The sequence below is a fragment of the Mustelus asterias genome, chromosome 1, assembly GCF_964213995.1.
Source record: "Mustelus asterias chromosome 1, sMusAst1.hap1.1, whole genome shotgun sequence".
In the NCBI taxonomy this organism is placed as follows: Eukaryota; Metazoa; Chordata; class Chondrichthyes; order Carcharhiniformes; family Triakidae; genus Mustelus; species Mustelus asterias.
This window is the reverse complement of record NC_135801.1, coordinates 11,699,098-11,724,926: the sequence shown is the minus strand read 5'-3', so window position 1 is coordinate 11,724,926 and position 25,829 is coordinate 11,699,098. Positions and strand designations below refer to the sequence as shown.

The 25,829-nt window shown below is 44.3% G+C and overlaps 1 protein-coding gene across 2 annotated transcripts in view; it reads right to left on the bottom strand.

The window, feature by feature from the left end:
* The window catches only part of gstcd (glutathione S-transferase, C-terminal domain containing), a 178,533-nt gene that overhangs the window by 6,055 nt on the left and 146,649 nt on the right, over positions 1-25,829 (bottom strand). For both annotated transcript variants that reach the window (XR_013497443.1, XM_078209242.1), the window contains exons 9-11: positions 10,085-10,218; positions 6,990-7,020; positions 3,638-3,707 (exon numbers count right to left, since the gene is read on the bottom strand). Coding sequence is in view for 1 of the 2 variants with exons in the window: in XM_078209242.1 (XP_078065368.1) it covers positions 3,638-3,707; positions 6,990-7,020; positions 10,085-10,218 (235 nt within the window). In the remaining variant the exon portion in view is untranslated. The remainder of the gene's footprint in view (positions 1-3,637; positions 3,708-6,989; positions 7,021-10,084; positions 10,219-25,829) is intronic.

Sequence of the window (25,829 nt, the reverse complement as noted above, 5' to 3'; positions counted from 1 at the left end):
CAGGCTCACATCGCAATTTGATTCATAAGGGTTTTAGGGCCTAATGTTACAACACAGGATTCTCCCCTGAGATTAGGTTAAAGAAAACAGCTTTAGGGCAGAAATTGATACTCACACATTACTGGAGCAGAGAAGAGGGAACTTTTGTTAGATCTTAGCAGCAAATGATTGGTGAAGTGGATAAATGTTCCGTGCCAAATAACCTCATCATTACAAACTTATGGTTCCACTAAAGTATTCCCTATTTTCAACACGTCATTATGTTTAGGTTTCAGCTCTTATACTCCTCCAATTAAGCTTCATTTTGGACCAACAATAAGGTTAGCAGACACAAATGCAATGGGCCAAATGGCCTCTTTCTGTGCTGTACTATTGTATGATTTTAGTCTTGCAAAATAAGATGCAAGCACCTTTCCATTGCTGCACTGAGAGAAGTTAAGTTCATAGACTTGCTCACAACAGCAAAATATAAAGAACATCTCGACAACAAGATGTAAACAAAATCCTCAAGGTGTAAAAGCGTAGGGTGGGATTCTCCAGCCACACTCGCCCCAAGGCCGGAAAATCCCACCCGAGGTCAACGGATATTTGCATGGTCCAAGCCCCCAATGGGCTACGATTCCCATGGCGGGTGGGATGAAAATTCCCCCCTAGTGTCCGAGCAGTATGTGGATGCGATTTGAGTGGGCTGAGAACATCATTCACTCTGTGCTGTGCCGTTTCCCAAGTTGTCCCCTGGTGAGAAAGCTACCAGCACAAAGCTTTCTCACCAAAGATAGCTTTCTGGTTTAAAGGCAAGAAATCAGGCAGTGCTTTGGCTTCTCAAGTGCAGCAGCTTAAATGGGAGCTTAATTTTTAGTCTGGCAGAGAGGGAAGCAAGATTGTGAATCAGTAGAAGTTAAAGTTTATTCATCAATCACAAGTAAGGCTTACATTAACACTGCAATGAAGTTACTGTGAAATTCCCCTAGTCGCCACACTCCGGCGCCTGTTTGAGTCAATGCACCTAACCAGCACGTCTTTCAGAATGTGGGAGGAAACCGGAGCACCCGGAGGAAACCCGCACAGACACGGCGAGAACATGCAAACTCCACACAGTGACCCACGCCAGAATTCGAACCCAGGTCTCTGGCGCTTGCAGCAGCAGTGCTAACCACTGTGCTACCATGCCGCCCAGACAGTATTAGTTGGGTGCCACGGTGGCGTAGTGATTAGCACTGCTACCTCACAGCTCCAGAGACCCGGGTTCGATTCCCGGCTTGGGTCACTGTCTGTGGGGAGTCTGCACGTTCTCCCCGTGTCTGTGTGAGTTTCCTCCAGGTGCTCTGGTTTCCTCCCACAGTCCGAAAGATGTGCTGGTTAGGTGCATTGGCCATGCTAAATTCTCCCTCAGTGTACCCGAACAGGCGCCAGAGTGTGGCGACTCGGGCATTTTCACAGTAACTTCGTTGTAGTATTAATGTAAGCCTTCTTGCGACGATAATAAATAAGTTAATAGATAATAAATAAGTAGAACCTAGATCAATAACTGCAAATAATTTTGAATCCACTGAGGGAGAGGATAGCGACTGCAGGCTTGACTGCAAAACTGATGTTTCCAATAGCTCTAGATAGCCTTGCCCAAGAGAAGCCTTCAAATATTGGTGAACCTGGTTGTCACCTGACCTGTAGGGACCATGGTTCATTGACAAGAGCAGGAGCAGGGATAGTCGGGTAGGGAAAGTAGAAAATTGGGTCAGAATCTAAGTGGCATCACTGGACATCTGTTTGCACATACTCATGAGGCTTCCACTTGCTTCAGACAAGAATTCTGATGGTCAAATTCAGCTCCTTCTGAAAATCACACCATTTGTGAACACAGCAGAAAGTGGGGAAGGTGAAGTTGAAATTTAGTGATGCTAAAAATCAACGCATGGCTGAAAAAGAGTAGATAGTGAGAAACTATTCCCACTAGCCGGTAGGTCAACAAGCAGAAATCACAGAGTTAACATAATTGGCGGAAGGAGGCAGTTTCGGGAGGTTGGGGCGGGCAGGGGGATGAGAATGTTTTTTTAAGCAGCGAATTGTTATCTGCATGAAAGGATGGTGGAAGCAGATTTAATAGCAACTTTCAAACTGCAATTGGAGATGTACTTGAAAAAGAATAATTGCAGGGTTATGGGGAAAGAGCAGGGTGTGCAAAGACATAGAAGCATAGAAAATAGGAGTAGCCCATTCGGCCCTTTGAGCCTGCTCTGCCATTCATTATGATCAATGACTGATCCTCTATCTCAACGCCATACTCCAGCGCTCTCCCCCATACCCCAGGATGGTGTCCTCATCAGGGCGGCACGGTGGCACACTGGTTAGCACTGCTGCCTCACAGTGCTAGGGACCTTGGTTCCATTCCCGGCTTGGGTCACTGTCTGTGTGGAGTTTGCACATTCTCCCCGTGTCTGCGTGCGTTTCCTCTGGGTGCTCCGGTTTCCTCCCACAGTCCAAAAGATGTGGGGGTAGGTGGATTGGCCATGTTAAAATTGCCCCTTCGTGTAAGGGGGACTACCTAGGATAAATGCATGGGGTCATAGGGATAGGGGTTGGGCGGGATTGTGGTCGGTGCAGACTCGATGGGCGGAATGGCCTCCTTCTGCACTGTAGGGATTCTATGATTCTACCCCTTGACACCTTTAGATTCTAGAAATCTATTTCCTTCTTCAATATATATTTGTTGACCTGGCCTCCACTGCCTTCTGTGATAAAGAATTCCACAGGTTCACCACCTTCTGAGTGAAGAAGTTTTGCCTCATCTCAGTCCTAAATGGCCTACCCTGTATCCTGAGGCAGTGACATTCATAAAGTGTAAATTCCCTCAAGTGGTCAATCTGTTGCGAAAGCAATCACCTCTTTCACTAACTACATCAATCATGGATAATCCTTTAATAACCTCTTAAAATAGTCAATCAAAATGTGAACATAACCCCTTTCTGAGATGAGTAGTTCTGAGGCTTTTGAAATTCAGCCAATCATTCATTATGGGCTGTGCTATAATTTTTTTTAGCAACACCCAGGGAAATATGAAGAATGGAGTTAATTCAAACTGAAAAAAAAATCCTTTTTGTTCAAAGTTGCACCAAATATCCTGAAAATCAAAGTAGTAAAAACACACGTATCCTTCAATACAGCGACAAAACAACAAAATGAGTCTGTTTGGGTTCGGTGGCAAATTAGAATGTTAATCTCTGAATCCTGACCCCAGCCTGCTAACTTCCTGTTTTTTAATGAAAGCAGGATGAGGGGTAGGGTGACCAAACCTTTCCAAGGAGGCAGGGTGACAGAAATATAAAAATGCTACTAGTCTTATTTGTGACAATCTTTTTGAATTTAACTGTGGATACTCAACAACTAAATTCAGGCGCCAGTGCAGCACGATGGGTTGAATGGCCTCCTTTGTTGTAAAATTCGATGAGTCCAGGAAGGTCATTGTTAAATGCAGCTTGGTGTCCTCGTGTCCTTGCTCACACAGCAATTACTCGTTTCTACTGCATAGAACATTGCTTTTACATTGATGAAGCAACCAGCTCCAGCCATGGGAAATACACTAATCCACCTTTTTCAACAACGTTATAGGTTAGAACCAGCTGTATGTCTGTCCTCGTACCTATTATCCTGCGCTCTGGAGGGAGTTGAACAGCTGTCTGATCTGCGAACCTGCACAGAATCATGTGTTCCTGGAACAAAAAAGGAGCAGTGTCATGAGATTTCGTCAGGACCTACTGAGGTGAATCATGCTTAACTGTCAATGTATGGCTGCTTATAGACTTCAAAAAAAACCCCCCCACAAGTGCAAAACAAAACTAAAAGTAAAAGCAGACAGGATGATTTGTTGTCTGAATAGCAGTGGGGATTTAGACAGCAGGAACAGTTTGAATGGGGCAGCAATCCAGTAAACCACGGCCATCTAGGAAACCCAGAAGACACCATCTGTCTTGTAATGTTACACGTCTCGAGGTTAAGAATTATAATCAGTTTCAATGTTCATTTTGTTAAAATGTTCGAGTACGCAGTCATGAATTTTGGCCTGTCTAAATTTTAATCAAAGAAGCAGACAGTGTCTTGAACTTAAACCAGTGTACTCATTGACTTAAATTACTAACGGCTACATCGATGTAACAGCGGGGCTTTCTGCAATCCAAATGAGCTCCTGTAATAGCTGTCTGAATGCAGCTCCAAATTAAATAAAACTGCACAGGCACAATGATATTGTTCTTGCTGATGGATTCACAGAATCCCTCCAGTACAAAAGGAGACCTTTTGGCCCATCGAGTCTGCACCGACAACAATCCCACCCAGGCCCTATCCCCATAACCCCACATATTTACCCCACTAATTCCTCTAACCTACACATCCCGTGACGCTAAGGAACAATCTAGCATGGCCAATCCACCTAATCTGCACATCTTTGGATTCAGGTGAACTCTCTTTAGTTTCACATCATCATTATTTTATTTGCAATGAATGCAGCACTGCTAAATTGTAGGCTTGTCTGTAAATTTAACTTCAAAAGAATGAATACATTAAAATAAAATGTTAGCTTTATTAATAGTACATATATTGAATGGTGCTGTTAATACAACTCAATACAACTATTTGCTTTCCCTATGACTTCTTAGCAGTAGTTATTAATCTTTATAGCATTATGAACTTAACATCAAAGTTCCTTTTTCTCTCAACTGCTTTCAGTTGGGGATAGCACAGTGGCTAACACTGCTGCCTCACAGCGCCAGAGACCAGGGTTCGATTCCCAACTTGGGTCACTGCCTGTGTGGAGTCTGCACGTTCTCCCCGTGTCTGCGTAGGTTTCCTCCAGATGCTCTGCTTTCCTCCCACAGTCCAAAAGATGTGCTGGTTAAGTGCAGTCGCCATGCTAAATTCTCCCTCAGTGTACCCGACCAGGCGCCGGAGTGTGGCGACTAGGGGATTTTCACAGTAACTTCATTGCAGTGTTAATGTAAGTTGTGGCATTAACAAATAAACTTTAAACTTTGCGTCCAACGTAAATGACAAGTATACTTCCTTTTGCTCCCGTCCAAATGCTGCCCAGACTAGTCATATTCCTGCTTGCTGATTCACATCTGCTGGAACGTGGACAGGGAAGCCAAGATGGAATTTCCAATCCAGACAGAATATTTACATTCGGGTGGAGCAATGATCTTGATTTTCATGGTGCTGGGTGCAAGGGCTGTGATTTCTTTTTGCATTCTATCAGCAATTCCAGGGTACATGGTGGTGCCACCTTAGCTGAGTTTGTGTCTATATATGCCCTGTTTGTGAACCGAACTCTTCACTCACCTGACGAAGGGGACACGCTCCGAAAGCTCGTGCTACCAAATAAACCTGTTGGACGTTAACCTGTGAGACTACTTATTGCACCTTAGCTACGTTAAATAACACCTGACAACGTTTTGCCCATTTTCTCAGTGTACTTTAATCGATTTGAATATTGGAATAGTCCAAACTCTTGCAAAAATTCTTCTATCATCTGTGAGCTTGTAAAACATTTCCCCAAACACTATTTATGAAGGTTGTAAAAACCGCAATGGTCCCCCAACATCAATAACCGTGTCTGCGTGGGTGTACCAATCTCCAGGCACACGACTGGACACTGGCCTTCAAGCCAGCCCACAATTATTGATGACAATTTTTTGCCAACAGGAATACTGCCAATCCTTAATTCACTGAAGCTACTTCCCATTGATTCCACAAGGTTATGTCTTGAAGTACATTGATTCAATAGTTCTTGCCTTTTGAGAATGACTGGATTGCCTTTCTTTCTTTCAATGGATGAAAAAAATTCAATACCGTAAAACATCTGAAGGGTTGCGAGAATCTAGTGAATTCACTCCACAAACAAAGGAGACTAGTAACAGAAATATCAGGGTGGCACGGTGGCACAGTGGTTAGCACTGCTGCCTCACTGCACCAGAGACCCGGGTTCAATCCCAGCCTGGGGTGACTGTCTGTGCAGAGTCTGCACCTTCTTTCTGTGTCTGCGTGGGTTTCCTCCGGGTGCTCTGGTTTCCTCCCACAGTCCAAAGATGTGCAGGTTAGGTGGATTGGCCATGCTATATAGCCCCTTAATATCCCAAGATGTGCAGGTTAGGGGGATTGTCGGGGTAAATACGTGGGGTTATGGTGATAGGGCGGATGCTCTCAGAGAGTCAGTGCGGACTTGATGGGCTGAATGGCCTCTTCTGCGTTGTTGGGATTTTACGATTACATTACGTTAGGAATTTTTATAAAGTGTGATTTTCTTATTGCAGAAGAATGATAAATGGTGAACATGGTTGAAAAATTAATATATTTTAAAAATCCTGAAAGCCAGAATGTGACCATAGAACCAGACTACATTGGAGTAAAAAGATTTTTTATCTCCTGAACTCTAGAAAAAAAATGACAGGAAAAGACAACCTAAACTGTCTTGTGTTTCTCAGGATCTCAAATCAATGATATAGAAACCACCAGACTGCCTCATAGCCTATACATTACTGAACGGATTATGTATCAATCAATCTCAAAAATCCTTCCTAATGACCACAAGGTTATATCATTTTGTTTATCGGTGATCTATTCACCACAAGATTTGCATAGAATTCCTACAGTGCAGAAGGAGGCCATTCGGCCCATTGAGCCTGCCCCGACAACAATCCCACCCAGGCCCTATCCGCGTATCCCCAAATATTTACCCTGTTAGTCCCCCTGACACTAAGGGGCAATCTAGCATGGCCAATCAACCTAACCCGCACACACATCTTTGGACTGTGGGAGGAAACCGGAGCACCCGGAGGAAACCCAGGCAGACACGGGGAGAACGTGCAAACTCCACACAGAAAGTAACCCGAGGCCGGAATTGAACCCAGGTCCCTGCCGCTGTGAGGCAGCAGTGCGAATCACTGTGCCACCAGGTTCTGCAAGCATGCTTTCCTCACCAATGATATGCAAATGATACGTACCTTATATGACAAAATGCTCTTGAACTTCTGGCTAAAAGAAAAAGAATATAATAAAAATTAATTCTTGCATCTGATACAAACATTTAACACTGACATTGGCACTGATTTCACTGATTCTTGTGCACAATCTGACAGCAATGGCCAGTCATGTATGTACCAATATGTATGCATCCATACATGTGTTTGTGTTCATACAAGCATATCCATACTGCATGTGAATGTGCAAATTTGTATATTTTTATGTCTTTCAGATGTCTATGTGGTTGTGCAAAAACAAAACCTATTCTGCAACAGCCATCCTCAAAATTCTAAAATACTGTGTTCCTAACTGTCTTTTAACGTTTTGACAGCACACGAGGTGTAAAACTCATCCAATCACATCAAACTGTCAATGGGTGACCTCTTCCCAGCTTCTCGCCACCTACTTTGAATCAGCCCCATCATATCATTAGCTTGGGACAAGCTCTCCCCTTCCATTCCCTTGCAAGCAGCGACCTACAGCGACAACAACTTGCCTTTATGAATGCCTTAAAGTTAAAAACACATTGCATGGTGCTCTATTGAGGCATAATTGGACCAAGACAGGACAAAAAACTTTGCTCAACGGCTGGTTCACAGCATCAGCAACCTATATCCATTATTAAGGTGCACCCCCATCGTTGTACACCGACATACTCAATCTACAGATGCACCATAGAAAGCATCCTTTTCGGATGTATCGCAGCTTGGTATATCTCCTGCTCTGACCAAGGCCGCAAGAAACTACAAAGGGTTGTGAATGTGGCCCAGTCCATCACACAAACCAGCCTCCCATCCATTGACCCCCTCTACACTTCCTTCTCAGTGACTGTCTGTGTGGAGTTTGCATGTTCTCTCCGTTTCTGCGTGGGTTTCCTCCGGTGCTCCAGTTTCCTCCAAAGATGTGCGGGTTAGGTTGATTGGCCATGTTAAATTGACCCGTTGTATCGGGGGATCAACAGGATCAATATGTGGAGTTACGGGGATAGGGCCTGGGTGGGATTGTTGTCGGTGCAGGCTCGGTGGGCCGTGTGGCCTTTCTCTGCACTGTAGGGATTCTATGAAAGCATCCAGCATGATCAAGGACCCCATGTATCCCGGGCATACTCTTCCGCCTTCTTCCGTTGGGAAAAAGACACAGAAGTCTGAGAAAACATCCCAGTTGACTCAAGAACAGCTTCTTCCCTGCTGCCATCAGACTTTTGAATGGATCTATCACATATTAAGCTGATCTTTCTCTTCACCCTATCTGTAACTGCAGTACTATATTCTGCACCCTCTCCTTTCCTTCTCCCCTATCTGCTCTATGAATAGTATGTTTTGTCTATGTTTTGTATAGCGTGCAATAAACAATACTTTTCACAGTATCCCAATACATGTGGCAACAATAAATCAAATCAGTTCAATAGCTACAAAACATTTTCAGTGCGGTGATTTTCCAGTTAACACCAACACTCAATTAAAATGGAGACTGAAGACCTTCTCTCACACACTGGCAATACACTACCCATGGTATTTGTTAAACATAGATTATAAACTGCGTGACACAAACAAAACCAAACTGTTTGAAAATGTAAAGTGTGATGAAGAACTTTGTATTTGGATTTGAATTGCAATTAATGAGTGCTTTCGATTTGTGGGAAAGATTTATAACTATATACGGTTCGGAATGTACTGCAGCTTTTGTTAAGTGCAGGCATTCACCTCTTTAAATAGGAGCCATAGTTTGCTCTTCTAGTCATTCCATTAAAGGGAGGGGGGTGGGTGTGAAGTTTTGAATGTGTATATAAATCATGTCAGCACTTCTGAGCACTCACAAGCCCTGTTCATACATTGTTAGAAGACAATGCAGAATTAACTGTAAACCACCCTCTCAACACAACATGAAATGCCACTCTTAGGAAAACAGAAGGCTGAATTCCAAGCCTGACCAACGTAATTTCAAAATCCCAACCTGCTTCTCTGCTAAAACTAAAAGTTTAGAACACTACAATGTTTGAATCAAGTGATTTGACAACCAATGTTATATCTGGTTTCAACACTTCACAGGAAATGTTAGAATTGAGAATTACTTCCCACTAAAGTTGCCCCCTCTTTGACTCATCCAGTGTAAGAAAGGCATTTTTGGTTTGTGCTTTGTAAGAGCTACAGAATAAATGTGATCTGAGGACATTTAACTGTATCTACTGTTACTACACTAGCAAAATTAAAGGAAATCAACAAAAAGTTGCAATTTACAATGCCTTTAACATCATCTGAAGGTGCTTCCCAGGAGTGTAATTATTGACAATGGTAGGCATTAGGACAAAACGACCAAAAACCTGGTTGAAGAGATAGATTTTAAAGAGTTTCTTAAAGGAGAAGGATGAGGTAGCAAGGTGGAGACTTGGAAGGAATTCCAGATCTAAGGGCTTAGATGGCTGAAGGCAATAGGGGTGAAGGGAGTCACGAGCAGGAGCACAGAGGGGCCAGAACTGGAGCAGCACGGAGTTCTCAGAGATGTTTAGTATGGTCAGCAAAAGATTAAGTAGGTTGAGGAATATTGAAGAGTTGGGAGGGCCAAATACCCAAAGAGGGAAGAAATGAAAGGAGGCATGACTGGATAACAAGAAGGGGAGGAGAGAGAGGTCCAATGGGTTAAAAGAAAGAAAAAGAAACAATGACCTCGGTCTAGAAAAGCAGCCAAAATGCAGATGTGAATGGATGAGGGATATTAAAAAATACATCAGTCTGTGGTTTTTTGTGATAAAACAGAATACATTACTTTTTAGCCGTCTACATTTCATTTTATGACAACTCCAAGTATTGTTTATGTTTAAACCAGCAAGTGGCTGGAGAAGTTCAGAAAAAAACTCAATTGCAAACTATAACAGCCAACTAATCAGAACATTCAGGCATCTGTGTATAGACTAAGCTTTTAAATTAACAATGCACAGTAAAACTATAATTTGACTGGTTATTTAACAGAGCTATCCAAATAAGTTACACATATATAGACACAAGTCCCAGTGGGAGTGCCACCAAACCATGACAATCAGGAGGCTGCACTACTTGCCCAGTAAAGAGTTGGGTCCTACCTTCTGGGGAAAGTGGCCTTTTCCGTGTTCTGTATGAAGCCGTAACAGCATGGAGAGATAACAAAGGCTGCCAGTGCCTTAATGCAATGATCAATCACCATGTCTGTCGCCACCCCACATGCATGAAGTGCCACCTGCAAAAAAGAGGGAGTTAACAAAATAGCCACAGAGTGTCAGCGGGGGCTCGGCTGGTAGCACTGTCATCTTTGAGTCACAGGTTCTCACTTTAAGTCCCAGTCCAGAACTCAGGCACAACAATCAAGGTTTGACATTCCAGTGCAGTATTGAGAAAGTGCTGCACTGTCAGGGGTGCGGTTTTTAGTTTAATGCATAAGAACATAATAAGAACATAATAAGAACATGGGGCGGCACGGTAGCACAGTGGTTAGCACTGCTGCTTCACAGCTCCAGGGACCTGGGTTCGATTCCCGGCTTGGGTCACTGTCTGTGTGGAGTTTGCACATTCTCCTCGTGTCTGCGTGGGTTTCCTCCGGGTGCTCCGGTTTCCTCCCACAGTCCAAAGATGTGCGGGTTAGGTTGATTGGCCATGCTAAAAATTGCCCTTAGTGTCCTGAGATGTGTAGGTTAGAGGGATTAGCGGCAAATATGTAGGGATATGGGGGTAGGGCCTGGGTGGGATTGTGGTCGGTGTAGACTCGATGGGCCGAATGGCCTCTTTCTGTACTGTAGGGTTTCTATGAATTCTATGAATAAGAACTAGGATCAGGAGGAGGCCATCTGGCCCCTTGAGCCTGCTCCGCCATTCAATAAGATCATGGCTGATCTTTTCGTGGACTCAGCTCCACTTACCTGCCTGCTCACCATAACCCTTAATTCCTTTACTGTTCAAAAATCTATCTATTCTTGCCTCAAAAACATCCAATGAGGTAGCCTCAACTGCTTCACTGGACAGGGAATTCCAGATTCTCAACCCTTTGGGTGAAGAAGCTCCTCCTCAACTCAGTCCTAAACCTGCTCCCCCTTATTTTGAGGCCATGCCTCCTAGTTCTAGTTTCATCTGTCAGTGGAAACAACTTCCCTGCTTCTATCTTATCTATTCCCTTCATAATCTTATATGTTTCTATAAGATCTCCCCTCATTCTTCTGAATTCCAATGAGTATAGTCCCAGTCTACTCAGTCTCTCTTGGGACCAGTGACCATAATTCTATTGGTTTTAAGATAGCTATGGAGAATGATAGGTCTGGCCCAAAAGTTAAAATTCTAAATTGGGGCAAGGCCAATTTTGATGGTATCAGGCAGGAACTTTCAAAAGTTAATTGGAGGAGTCTGTGGGAAGGCAAAGGGACATCTGGTAAGTGGCAGGCTTTCAAAAGTGTGTTAACCAGAGTTCAGGGTAAACACATTCCTCTTAGAGTGAAAGGCAAGGCTGGCAGAAGTAGGGAACCCTGGATGACTCGGGATATTGAAGCCCTTGTCAAGAAGAAGAAAGAGGCACATGACATGCATAGGAGCTGGGATCAAGTGAATCTCTTGAAGAGTATAGGGGGTGTAGGGGTAGAGTTAAGAGAGAAATCAGGAGGGCAAAAAGGGGACACGAGATTGTTTTGGCAGATAAAGCAAAGGAGAATCCAAAGAGCTTCTATAAATACATAAAGGGCAAAAGAGTAACAAAGGAGAGAGTAGGGCCTCTTAAGGATCAACAAGGTCATCAATGTGCAGATCCACAAGAGATGGGTGAGATCCTAAATGAATATTTCTCATCAGTATTTACTGTTGAGAAAAGCATGGATGTTAGGGAACTTGGGGAAATAAATAATGATGTCTTGAGGAATGTACATATTACAGAGAAGGAGGTGCTGGAAGTCTTAAAGCACATCTAGGTAGATAAATCCCCGGGACCTGATGAAGTGTATCCCAGGACATTGTGGGAGGCTAGGGAGGAAATTGCAGGTCCCCGAGCAGAGATATTTGAATCATCGATAGTCACGGGTGAGGTGCCTGAAGATTGGAGAGTAGCAAATATTGTGCCTTTGTTTAAAAAGGGCTGCAGGGAAAAGCCTGGGAACTACCGGCCAGTGAACCTCACATCTGTGGTGGGTAAATTGTTGGAAGGTATTTTGAGAGACAGAATCTACAGGCATTTAGAGATGCAAGGACTGATTAGGGACAGTCTTTGTGAGTGGCAAATCATGTCTCACAAATTTGATTGAGTTTTTTGAAGGGGTAACCAAGAAGGTAGATGAGGGCAGTGCAGTTGATGTTGTCTACATGGACTTTAGCAAGGCCTTTGATAAGATACCGCATGGTAGGTTGTTGCATAAGGTTAAATCTCACGGGATCCAGGGTGAGATATCTAAATGGATACAAAATTGGCTTCTTGACAGAAGCCAAAGGGTGGTTGTAGAGAGTTGTTTTTCAAACTGGAGGCCTGTGACCAGTGGTGTGCACAGTAAGAAGTCTCACAACACCAGGTTAAAGTCCAACAGGTTTATTTGGTGGCAAAATCCACTAGCTTTCAGAGCGCTGCTCCTTCGTCAGGTAAGTGGGAGTTCTGTTCACAAACAGGGCATATAAAGACACAAACTCAATTTACAAAATAATTGTTGGAATGCGAATCTTTATAGGTAATCAAGTCTTAAAGGTACAGACAATGTGAGTGGAGAGAGCTCTCCACTTACCTGACGAAGGAGCAGCGCTCCAAAAGCTAGTGGATTTTGCTACCAAATAAACCTGTTGGACTTTAACCTGGTGTTGTGAGACTTCTTACTATGTTTACCCCAATCCAACGCCGGCATCTCCAAATCATGACCAGCGGCGTGCCTCAGGGATCAGTGCTGGGTCCACTGTTATTTGTCATTTATATTAATGATTTGGATGAGAATATAGGAGGCATGGTTAGTAAGTTTGCAGACGACACTAAGATTGGTGGCACAGTGGAAAGTGAAGAAAGTTATCTCCAATTGCAACAGGATCTTGATCAATTGGGCTGGTGGGTTGACGAATGGCAGATGGAGTTTAATTTAGACAAATGCGAGGTAATGCATTTTGGTAGATTGAACCAGGGCAGGACTTATTCAGTTAATGGCAGGGCATTGGGGAGAGTTACAGAACAAAGAGATCTAGGGGTACATGTTCATAACTCCTTGAAAGTGGAGTCACAGGTGGACAGAGTGGTGAAGAAGGCATTCGGCATGCTTGGTTTCATCGATCAGAACATTGAATACAGGAGTTGGAATGTCTTGTTGAAGTTGTACAAGACATTGCTAAGGCCACACTTGGAATACTGTGTGCAGTTCTGGTCACCCTATTTTAGAAAGGATATAATTAAACTAGAAAGAGTGCAGAAAAGATTTACTAGGATGCTACCGGGACTTGATGGATTGAGTTATAAGGAGAGGCTGGATAGACTGGGACTTTTTTCTCTGGAGTGCAGGAGGCTGAAGGGTGATCTTATAGAGGTCTATAAAATAATGAGGGGCATAGATCAGCTAGATAGTCAATATCTTTTCCCAAAGGTAGGGGAGTCTAAAACTAGAGGGCATAGGTTTAAGGTGAGAGGGGAGAGATACAAAAGTGTTCAGAGGGGCAATTGTTTCACACAGAGGGTGGTGAGTGTCTGGAACAAGCTGCCAGAGGTAGTAGTAGAGGCGGGTACAATTTTGTCCTTTAAAAGGCATTTAGATAGTTACATGGGTACAATGAGTATTGAGGGATATGGGCCAAATGCGGGCAATTGGGATTAGCTTATCACAAAGCAGCCGTTGAACCCGCAGCATTTCTGGTCCATGTGCCTGTGCTACCATGAAGTTCACTTACTCAAACTCTTTAAACTTTATGGAGTCTCGGCAACATTTCTGATTCTAATTAAATATACTTCTTATTGCTCCATTTTAAATTTAAAAGTTTAAAGTTTATTTATTCATCACAGGTAAGGCTTACACTGCAATGAAGTCACTGTGAAATTCCCCCTAGTTGCCTGTTCGGGTACACCGAGGGAGTATTTAGCCTGGCCAATGCACCTAACCAGCATGTCTTTCGGAGTGTGGGAGGAAATCAGAGCACCCGGTGGAGAATGTGCAGACTCCACACAGACAGTGACCAAAGCCGGGAATTGAACCCGGGTCCCTGGCGTGTGAGGCAGCAGTGCTAACCACTGTGCCACCGTGCCGCCCCACTGATCACTGTAATGACTGATTACTAGAAAATTAATTTGCTGCTCTTTTCCACATTGTGTGCCATCCAAGTGACCATGTAACAAGTTGTCATGAAAGTATAAAATAGACTAACAACGAGAGTTTAGTGCAGTGATGGGCAACCTAGGATAGAGCAGACGGACACTGTAGGTATTTGATTTGATTTGATTTATTGTCACGTTTGGGTAACAGTGAAAAGTATTGTTTCTTGCGCGCTATACAGACAAAGCATACCGTTCATAGAGAAGGAAACGAGAGTGCAGAATGTAGTGTTACAGTCATAGCTAGGGTGTAGAGAAAGATCAACTTAATGCAAGATAGGTCCATTCAAAAGTCTGACGGCAGAAAGGAAGAAGCTGTTTTTGAGTCGGTTGGTGCGTGACCTCAGACTTTTGTATCTTTTTCCCGAAGGAAGAAGGTGGAAGAGAGAATGTCCGGGGTGCGTGGGGTCCTTAATTATGCTGGCTGCTTTTCCGAGGCAGCAGGAAGTGTAGACAGAGTCAATAGATGGGAGGCTGGTTTGCATGATGGATTGGGCTACATTCACGACCTTTTGTAGATTCTTGCTGTATGCCACCAGTGACGTGGATGTTTGGGCTCCACTCTCCCCATAGATGGTATGTTGAGTGGATGTTAAAAGCGAAGGGGAGGAAGGAGGCCCACATGGAGCATAAGCACCGGCATGGACCTGTGGAGCTAATTGGCCTGTTCCTGTGCTGTAAATCCTATGAAAAGGTGCAATCTATAGAGCAGTGAGTTCTCCTAACAGCTCAGCCAATGGTCACCGGTCGCCCCCCACGCCACCCCAATGAACACAATCAGAGAAACAGGTTAGTTGGCCATCATTCATTTCATTAATGTCTATTCAAAATGGATGATGTTCAGCTATTTAACAGAGACCATGGCTGCGATTCTCCCATCGCGACCCGCAACTTTTCTGGCCGGTCGGGGTGGGAGATGTGCGTCGCCGGTCTTGTCCCGGGATTTGAGCATGAGCATCTCCCAGAGCCGGCGAACAGTCGCCGGTCAGACCACGCTGGAAACCGGCAGGAAGACAGGTAAGTAATTTGAATCTTTTTAAAATATATTTGCAATATGTTTTCAATCTAATCATCGGGAACTTTCTGGTCCCGATTGAATCTCCCACCCTGCCAGGAGTACTTCATTCTGGTGGGATTTACACTCGCTCCCCATGTTCGGCGAACTAGCCGGAGACCCCGCCGGAATGAAGGGGGGGCAATCGGGGCCCCCCCAGGGGGTCAGGTGGCCCCTGGGCATGGGCATCCTGGCATTGCCAGCCTGTGACCCCTGGCACTGCCCAAGGGGCAAAGTGCCCATGCCCAGGGGGCACCTTGGCACCACCCATTGGGTAGTGCCAAGGGGGTGGGGCCTACTGTAGGTGGGGCCTAGGAGCGATTGGTGGGGGGTCCCGCTGCCACTCTGCAGACAGGATCGGTCTGGGATGGAGGGAGGGCAGCAATTGGGGCGGGCCGGGGGCTGTGGTCTCCCCGGGGAGGGTCGGGGGGGGGGGGGGGGGGGGCGGCCTTGGTGGGGGTGGGGGGGGTCTGCAGGGGTGAGGGGGCGGGGGGGTCGCCACTGCTGGGGGGAGGGGGGGGGCTGTACATCCGGGCGCTCCGGGACGGTAGGAAGGGAGGGGGCAGTCAGAGCTGGGGGGGGGCTGGAGGGGCAACACTGAGGGGGTCCCGTGCTGGCCAGCGAGTGAGCTGGCCAGCAAATGGGAAGTCTTACAGATCGGGGCCACTGCGCATGCGCAGAGTTCCAGAACTGTCAGACTCCGGCGCGAATAGGCCCCGCCCCCCTGGGTTTTTAATGATATTCACGATTAGGATCTCTGCACAGAGTGTGAAGATTCGGGTGAGAAGCTGAATTGAGAAAACAGTCGGGATCTAGAACAGTTTTCCCGCCAATTCAACACTTTTGGGAGAATCGTGGCCCACATTTCAAAGTAACTTGTGTGACGTACTGTGGGATATCCCGACTCAGAAAGGAGATAGATGAATGGAGGATCTTTCTGCATTATGTTATTGATTCACTCGACTTATGGTCAGAATCACTGCCTGACTGCGAAACTTATTCTTGCTGTTTTTTGGTAATGAACTTAAATCTTTGACATGTAAAATTAACTCCCACCACTCTGCAGCTTTTGAATGAACCAATGGAACTGGCATATGGCAGCTGTCACTTGTCAGATTCTGTACGATTCTGGTGAGGTAAATTAAAGTTTAAAGTTTATTTATTAGTGTCACGCGTAGGCTTACATTAACACTGCAATGAACTTACTGTGAAAATCCCCTCGTCGCTGCGCTCCGGCGCCTGTTCGGGTACACTGATGGAGAATTTAGCATGGCCCAATGCACCTAACCAGCATGTCTTTCAGACTGTGGGAGGAAACCGGAGTGCCCGGAGGAAACCCACGCAGACACGGGGAGAACGTGCAGATTCCGCACAGACAGTGACCCAAGCCGGGAATCGAACCTGTCTCCCTGGCGCTGTGAAGCAGCAGTGCTAACCACTGTGCCACCGCAAAAAGAGCTGGAATATAAATGTGAAAAAAGCTGAAGCACTCACTGATGCGCTTGTGTCATCCAGATAAAGCAGCGCACATGCAGGACACGTAAAAAAAAAAGCAACCAGATCATGAATCCAATGCATGGAAGCTGATTCAATATTAGAGTTAGAACTGTAAGATTCACAGATGGTAACGTGACGACAGGACACTTTCTCAAATCTTTTCTTGAATGCACTTCCCCAGTCTGATTAAAATAAAGGAAACAGGCTTGTTCTGATCCAGCTGTTGTGATAATGTTATAATTGAAGAATATGAACTATAATTTAGACCTCTAGAAATCATGCTAATAACATGATACCAATCTGGTATCAAGGAATTCTGGAAAGAGGTTCCCTGGTAATGAAAATTTGGTTCCTTCCATTCTGTGTTTTCAAAAGTTCTCCACAACTCAAATTCGTGAATGGGTGTTCCAAACTATAGGAGTTCTCCCTCCTGCCAAACTCTGAGAAATAAAGACTTGGATTTATATCGCATCTTTCAAGACCTCATGGGATCCCAAAGTGCTTTGCAGACTAAAGTAAAGTAAGAGTAAAGTTTATTTTTTAGTCACAAGTAGGCTTAGGTTCACACTGCAAATGAAGTTACTGTGGAAATCCCCTAGATGCCACACTCCGGCGCCTGTTCGGGTACACTGAGAAAGAATTTTAGCACAGCTAATTCATCTAATCTGCACATCTTTGGACTGCGGGAGGAAACCCACGCAGACACAGGGAGAATGTACAAACTCCACCCAGACAGTGACCCAAGCCAGGAATTGAACCTGGATGTCTGGCGCTGTGAGGCTGCAATGCTAAGCATTGTGCCAAAGTGCCACCCAAATCCAATTAAAATGAAGAAAACAGGCTTGTTCGGATCCAGCTGTTGTGATAATGTTATAATAAAAAACTATAATCTAGAAATCATGCTATAACATGATACCAATCTGGTATCAAGGAATTCTAGAAAGAGGTTCCTTGGTAATGGAAATTTGGTTCCTTCCTTGGCGTTTTCAAAAAGTTCTCCACAACTCAAATTCATGAATGGGTGCTTCAAACTATTGGAGTTTTCCCTCCTGCAAAACTCTGGCTTTCAGGAAGTCAAGACTCTCAAGAGCTTCCCTGCTGTAGCAACCTGAGAAATAAAGATTTGGATTCATATAGCATCTTTCAAAACCTCATGGTGTCCCAAAGTGCTTTGCAGACTATAATATAGGCAACGCAAGAGGTCATGTGATGAAAACTCAAGGGGTATGTTGAACCAGAGTTGGTAGCCCCACCTTCAACGAAATTATGAACTTATCAAAAGGACTCCAATCAGCTTGGCTCATGTAGATCAGGCCCAGGACAGGGCAATTTGGTCGCTTGCCCTGTCTTGCCAGCCTGGATCGGAAATGTCTCAACTTGTTGAGACTCTGAATTGGATTTGATTTGATTGAATTGGAAAAGTACAAAAGAAAAAGGGGACTCTGTGTAAAAACTTTAGTCCTCCCACTTGACGCTCCACCAGGTTGCTGCAGTAGTTCCTCAAATGACATGAAGAGGTATGGACTAAGCGTTAACGAGAAAATGTGTGTATCTCAGAAGTATCAACTGTATCCTGGCTTTATGCTAATCGCACAATGAATACTGAGCAATGTACCTCTGTTCTGATCTAAAGGGAAATGTGCTGGTTGTAATTCAACACTCCTCAAGGAATGCAACAGATAATAACATTCTTTTAGCTTCAACTTTCTTCCAAACCGAAACTTTAAACAGACACGTCCCGGGGAACTGTTGTGAATCGGCTTACAATTTCACGAATTCAGAAACTCATCAAAGTTAATCATTCTCAAAGAATGCAGAATCTTGTTTGTGGTTTTGTTTTGAAAATTGCTTCTACCTTTCTGGAAACAGAGGTATAATGACTGACATCATAATACCTAGATCTAAATGCACTGTAGTTAAGGTGGAGTTATTTTACTGTTGGAGAGACAAGGAAAGAGAGAGAAAATGATAGAGATACAGAAAGGAGGGCACTTGTTATCTTCATAAGTTCAATTCAAAATGCTATACTGGGATATTGCTTCTCTAACAAAGTTAAAGTTTATTTACTGGTCACAAGTAAGGCTTACATTAACACTGCAGTGAAGTTACTGTGAAATTCCCCTAGTCGCCGCAGTCCAGCGCCTATTCAGGTCAACGCACATACTCAGCACATTTTTCAGAATGTGGGAGGAAACCGGGGCACCAGGAGGAAGCTCACGCAGACACGGTGAGAATGTGCAAACTCCACACAGTGACCCAAGCTGGGAATCGAACCCAGATCCCTGGCACTGTGAAGCAGCAGTGCTGTGCTGCCCTCACTGTGATGAACATGCAGCAGGAGAAGGAGTTTAGTAATGCACTGTAATAAGAATATGTTTTCAGCCAGTCACTGATATTCCTGATGCTTTCATTGCCTGCCTGGATACAAGCCCCTGATGGTTAAAAAAAGATTCCCAAGTTCACTGAACTGGATTGCATAACTTGCGAGCTCAAAGACTTATTTTTAGGTATTTGACTGATATTATGTTTCTACCACTTGTAGGAACAGAATAAACCTGGATAAAGCATTTGCCATGGTTTGTTTTCGCTTGTAAGCACATACGGATTCCTTCAAATGCATCCAGCCTCGACACGCGTGAAGTTCACATTGCATTAGGTGGTCACTGGATATCAGAACACTGATCCCGGGCACTTTTCCCCCTGTCTGTCTGCAAGTTCAAAGTCTGCTCTGGGACTGGCTCTCAGTTCAGAGCGATGCTGGGAACACAGCAAACTGAAGACGACAGAGCTGGCCGGCTGTGGATGTCAATGAGTGAAGTCGAATATTCCCGGTGCTTGGTAACTGATTTGATCTGGGACAGCTGTATTCCTTTTTGGTAAAAGCTTTGGAATTAGCACTATCAAAAAAAGAGACAGACGTGTTCGATGAAAGTTTTCTGAGCAGCAGAGAAGATGCACACCCTGCCCGGATTTCTATGTGAATTTTCCAACAAGTACCAAAATACTTTTTACTTTTCAACTCGAATGCAATTCTTTTGGGGGGACATTCAAATTTAGCACTGGGACTGTACTCTGGGAGATCTGGAAGGAGTTGTTGAAAGATTCCTACAAATGTTAATCATCATTTTATATTTTATAGAACAATTTTAAGTTATGTGTGTATTTGTGTGTGTGTGCAGCTCTGCGTATGTGTGTACATATTGTAGAATCATAGAACAGTGCAGAAGAGGCTATTTGGCCCATCGAGTCTGCACCAACTCTCTGACAGAGAACACTGTGCATTTCCCATGGCTAATCCCCCTAATCTACACAATTTGGGACACTAAGGGGCAATTTAGCATGGCCAGTCCACCTAATTGGCACATCTTTGGACTGTGGGAGGAAACTGGAGCAAACGCACATAGACATGGAGAGAATGTGCAAACTCCACACAGTCACCCATGGCCCAGAATCGAACCCAGGCCTCTGGCGCTGTGAGGCAGCAGTGCTAACCACTGTGCCACCCTCTAGGAGATCTGGAAGGAGCTGTTGAAAGATCCCTACAAATGTTAATCATTATTTCATAGAACAATTTTAAATTGTGTGTGTGTGCGTGTGTGTGTGTGTGTGTGTGTGCATGTGTGTGTGTGTGTGTATGCATACGTGCAGGCATACGATAAAGCAGGATAACATAGACCAGGATTTTACGGCTCCTATCAGCTGGCTGGATATTACGTCCCACCGAGTTAATTGGCGAATAAATGGCCCGCTGCATTTGCCAGGGGGAAAAACATCACGGTGGGGCTGTAAACACCTGGCCATACAGAGCTAATTATTCGCACCCTCCTGGACTAATAGTCTACCGTGACACCAGAGGAATTTTAATCCAATTAATTAAATCAATCTGGAATTTTAAAAACTAGCATTGGTAAGTGGTGAGGCTGAAGCTACCAGATTGTTGGAAATGCCCATTGGGTTCACTAATGTCTTTCTGGGGAGGAAATCTGCCATCCTTACCTGGTCTGGTCTACATGTGACTCAAGAGTCACAGTAATCTGGTTGATTCTTAATTTCCCTCTGAAATGGGCCAATTAATCGTGTTTGAAAATGCGGCTCACCATCATTTTAAAACTCAAGGGCAATTCATGATGGGCAATAAGTGCTGGCCGTAAAATGGGGAGAACTTTAAAAAGATCTGGAACAGGAGTGCATATTGGAAAAATATACAGTGCGACAACTGTCCCTTTCGTTCAACTCAAACGGCTTTGCATGGTGATGGTTTTCAACAGAATAATCACAGGTAGCTCCTACTCCATTACTTGCTAACCCCCTCTTGTGAAATTCCAATATAATCATTTTCTTCATGTAAGCACCAAAGGCTGATTGGCAGCATGTGATTAACCCCTTGGAGGTTTGCGGCAGTGTTTCTGCATCAGAATTCACAGTGTTACGAGCTTGCTCTGATATTCAGTACATCTTCTGTTTCTACTTAATATCTCAAGATTAATTTACAGAAATTATTTTGAGGCAGTGGAGAAAATGAATGCGAGTTGAAAGTCGAAATGGCCAAAACAAAAGGCGAGCAAATATAACTGCTCGAGCAATTAAACATTGCAACAGGAAACCACCCAGGAATTTGCTGCTTTCATCGGTAAACTGATAAGCATAGAACTGATTTATGTAGGAACAGGAGTAGACCATTCAGCCCTTCAGCTATTCAATTGGGTACCACAACTCCATTTACCCATCTTTCACCATATAAGCCAATACTCTGACTCAACACAAAATAGTTTACCTCAATGTTAATTGGGGGAGAGGATGGGGTGGGCTGGAGGGTGTTGGGGGGGGTTTGGGGTGTAAGGTGGGAGATCAGGGGTGGATTTCCATCATCCAAAAATGATTCCTGTCTGACTCCTGCTTGCCACATGCCAGTATGGCTGGGACACAAATGACTAGCTATGCTGTTATTAAAGGGCTGTCGATATCAATATTACTTTGCGGGCATAGGGAGTTCTCTTTTTACTTTCCCCACTCGAAGTACCCCCAATGTTATATTTCCTCTCACCTTGATTATAGCTGCAGAGAATATATTTTTTCATTTTATGGTGTTAGATTCTCTTTCTCTCCCTCCTCCCTTTGTGCAAGCTATGGTGGTTCAATCTACCTCTTGCCATTGGAAATCCTGCCGCTAAATCCCCTTTACTGAGCGGAACATTCAGGCCGTTCGCGCTGGCGGGATCTTCTGGTTCCGCTGACAGCAATTCCTCCCCACCCCGCTGCCATGGTTTTCCCAGGAGGTGGAGGCTGTTAACCCACCAGGAAGCCCCGTTGACAGCGGCAGGAGAAGAAGTTCTGGCCCAGCCTCCATGATTCGTGGAGTCGTAGCCTAGGCTACTGAAGGCCATAAAATGGGATGGAAATTTATATCAATTAATCTTCTCCATTTTGAAGTGGCACATCATCTTCCAGTTGGCCTTTCAGGCTGGCCTAAAGCACTCTCGAACAAAATACACACAAGAACCACTTAAATATTGCACCTGTATATCACTCGTGGCTCAGTCGGTGGCATTCTCACCTCTAATTCTCTCTCCAGAACTAGAGCACAAAAATCAAGGCCGCCACTCCAGTACAGCACTGTCAGAAGTACTGTGTTTCGGATGAGTCCCTGGATACCCTCTCTGATGGACATTAAAGATCCCCATAGCACTATTTTCAGGATGTGCTGAGGAGCGATTTGCAGCGTGCTAGCTGAGATTTGCCCCTCCACGATCAACATCACAGAAGGAGATTATCTGGCCATTATCACACTGCTGATTGTGGGAGCTTGCTTTGCACAGACTGGCTGCTGCATTTCCTTTATCACAGCAGTGACTATACTTCAAAAAGCACCTCATTAGCTGTCATGCATTTTGGGATATTCAGTAGCAGTGAAATGCAAGTCTTTCTAAATGAAGGCAGAGCGATACTTTCCTTGCTTCTGATGCATCGCGATCTCTTGGAGCAGGCACATGGGAAACTACATACAGTGGAGCTCATAAAGACAGAGAGATGTTTTAACCTTCATAAAGGGTGTTTTTACACATGTTTTCTTAAAAAGCTTTTCATGATTCATTATGATTTTGCAATTCTTTTGTCATACTGTTTACACAAAACTTAGAATCGCTCAAATCTGCAAATATGCTGGATCGCTTGCACGTGAGACATTTATAAAGCTTTGTCAGAACTGGGAGAGCTGTACAACAGAGGAGCTCTTACCGTATAAACCTTCACTGGAGCTCACAGCATGAGTTGTCATTCAAGATATAGATTCCTCTATGGTTAAGTCAAGTTAAAGTTAACAATGAGAATTGGTTTTGAAGTACCCTAAATACAGTGTTTCATGGTAAAAGTGACACAAAACTAAAGGCATAGAGACATAGAAACCAGAAGCAGGAGTAGGCCATTCTGCCCTTCGAGTCTGCTCCGCCATTCATTTTGATCATGGCTGATTATCAAATTCAATACAACAACCTGTCTTGGTCCCTCCATGCCAACATGACCAAATAAACCTGTTGGACTTTAACCTGGTGTTGTTAAACTTCTTACTGTGTTTACCCCAGTCCAACGCTGGCATCTCCACATCTTGGTCCCTCCATGCCAACATTATAGTTAAGAAAGCCCACCAACATCTCTACTTTCTCAGAAGACTAAGGAAATTTGGCATGTCAGCCACGACTCTCACCAACTTTTATAGATGCACCAAAGAAAGCATTCTTTCTGGTTGTATCACAGCTTAGTATGGCTCCTGCTCTGTTCAAGATCACAAGAAACTACGAAAGGTAGTGAGTGCAGCCCAATTCATCGCACAAACCAGCCTCCCATCCATTGACTCTGTCTACACTTCCCGCTGCCTCAGAAAAGCAGCCAGCATAATTAAGGACCCCACACATCCCGGACATTCTCTCTTCCACCTTCTTCCGTCGGGAAAAAGATACAAAAGTCTGAGGTCACGTACCAACCGACTCAAGAACAGCTTCTTCCCTGCTGCCATCAGACTTTTGAATGGACCTATCTCGCACTAGGTTGATCTTTCTCAACACCCTAGCTATGACTGTAACACTACACTCTGCACTCTTTCCTTTCCTTCTCTATGAACGGTATGCTTTGTACAGTGCGCAAGAAACAATACTTCTCACTGTATACCAATACATGTGACAATAATAAATCAAATCAAAATCAAATCAATACCCTGATCCCACCTTCCCCCCCCTATCCCTTGATCCCTTTAGCACCTACCTTCGAAATCACACAAGGTTTTGGCCTCAATTACTTCCTGTGGTTGTGAATTCCACAGATTCACCACTCTCGGTGAAGAAATTTCTCCTCACCTCAGTCCTAATTACCTCTTATCCTCAAACTATGGCCCCTAGTTCTGGACACCCGCAGTCGGTATGCCAGGGAAATCAGTAGCCATCTGAGACGGATTACCAGTGTTCTGTCACCAATCGTATTGGCAGGCTCTGATACTGTCACCCAGCAATAACAGAGGACATTTCCTCTGTAGAGTACAGGCCAATTGATGGCACTGCTGCGCCATCTGTGTCAATCATATTAGTATCAATATCCACTGCAGTGGCCACCATGATCACTTCCTTCCTCAGCGCTTTTGTCTCTTTCCAGGCTAGCATAAGGGTCGCTGGCAATATGTGTCAATTCATTGCTCGTACATGTATCAAACAAGTGACGCCTTGGTCAGCATTTTCATTGCCTTTCCGATGGGGTGTGCACTGCCATAAAATTATTGCATTTCCCAGAGTGAGGGACCATTTCAATACCCAACCAATCATCAGCTATCTGCTACTCCACTTGAGCCTAGTTGCATGTGCACTGTGACTGACTAAATGGTAATACCGGTAAGGTCACGGATTTGGCCACTGAGCTGTCTGTCGTTATACAAACACTGATGCAGGGTGCTGTGAGGCTTTGTCTTGTTCTGGGTCACCAACAGCGCTGACAGATTGTTTTCACAGGTTTACCATGACACAAAAGGGACCAATGTTGGAATGCTGGCTTCAAAACACATTGCCAAACAGAGCTCACATTACAAGATACTAACTGTTCATGACACTTGTGTGTATGCCTGTGTTAAAGGCGGTCTGTAACAGCACTGAATTTGGGGTACAACTGCTGTTTCAACTTTCCCTCTTGTTCAATGTTGCTCTGCATTATTAAATGATGCTATTTTTGCCAACATAAAAATAATCGTAAATAACAAAAATGCATTTTGCACAGAAAACCACAGTCTCCTTAAACCAGCATTGACCAGAAGTTACTCGCTATCCATATAAGAGGCTGTGACGGCACCATTTTTGCCACATGCACTAACTTTAGTAAAAATTTCCTTAAGTGCACTGTAACAATACTTCACATAGATGCCCTACACTGCAGAAAGAGGCCATTCGACCTTTGAGCATGCACTGACAACAATCCCACCCAGATCCTATCCCCGTAACCCCATGTATTTACCCTGTTAATCCCCCTCACACTAAAAGGCATTTTAGCATGGCCAATCAACCTAACCTGCACACCTTTGGAGTCTGGGAGGAAACCGGAGCACCCGGAAGAAACCCACGCAGACATGGGGAGAACGTGCAGACTCCACACAGACTGTCACTCGAAATGAACTCGGGTCTCTGGCACTGTGAGGCAACAGTGCTAACCACTATGCCGCCTTGAGTATATGTGTATACACATATGTGTATATATAATTAACAATCATCTGTCACCATTCATTAACCAAGGAAGTGAAAACACTCGTAGAGTCTGCTTTTCCTCTTACCATTTTACTAATAAGTGCACAAAAGATTCAAGTTCTCAAGGAGATGCAGCGTGACTATGAGCACTGAGATCGCAAGCCCAACAACGGTGTCTATTACTCATTTTTTATTTACTAATCAGAAATGTAACAATCCACATCTGGATTCCCAATTAGTCACGTGTCTGTGGTATAGTGGTAGGTTCATCGTTATTCAAATATGTC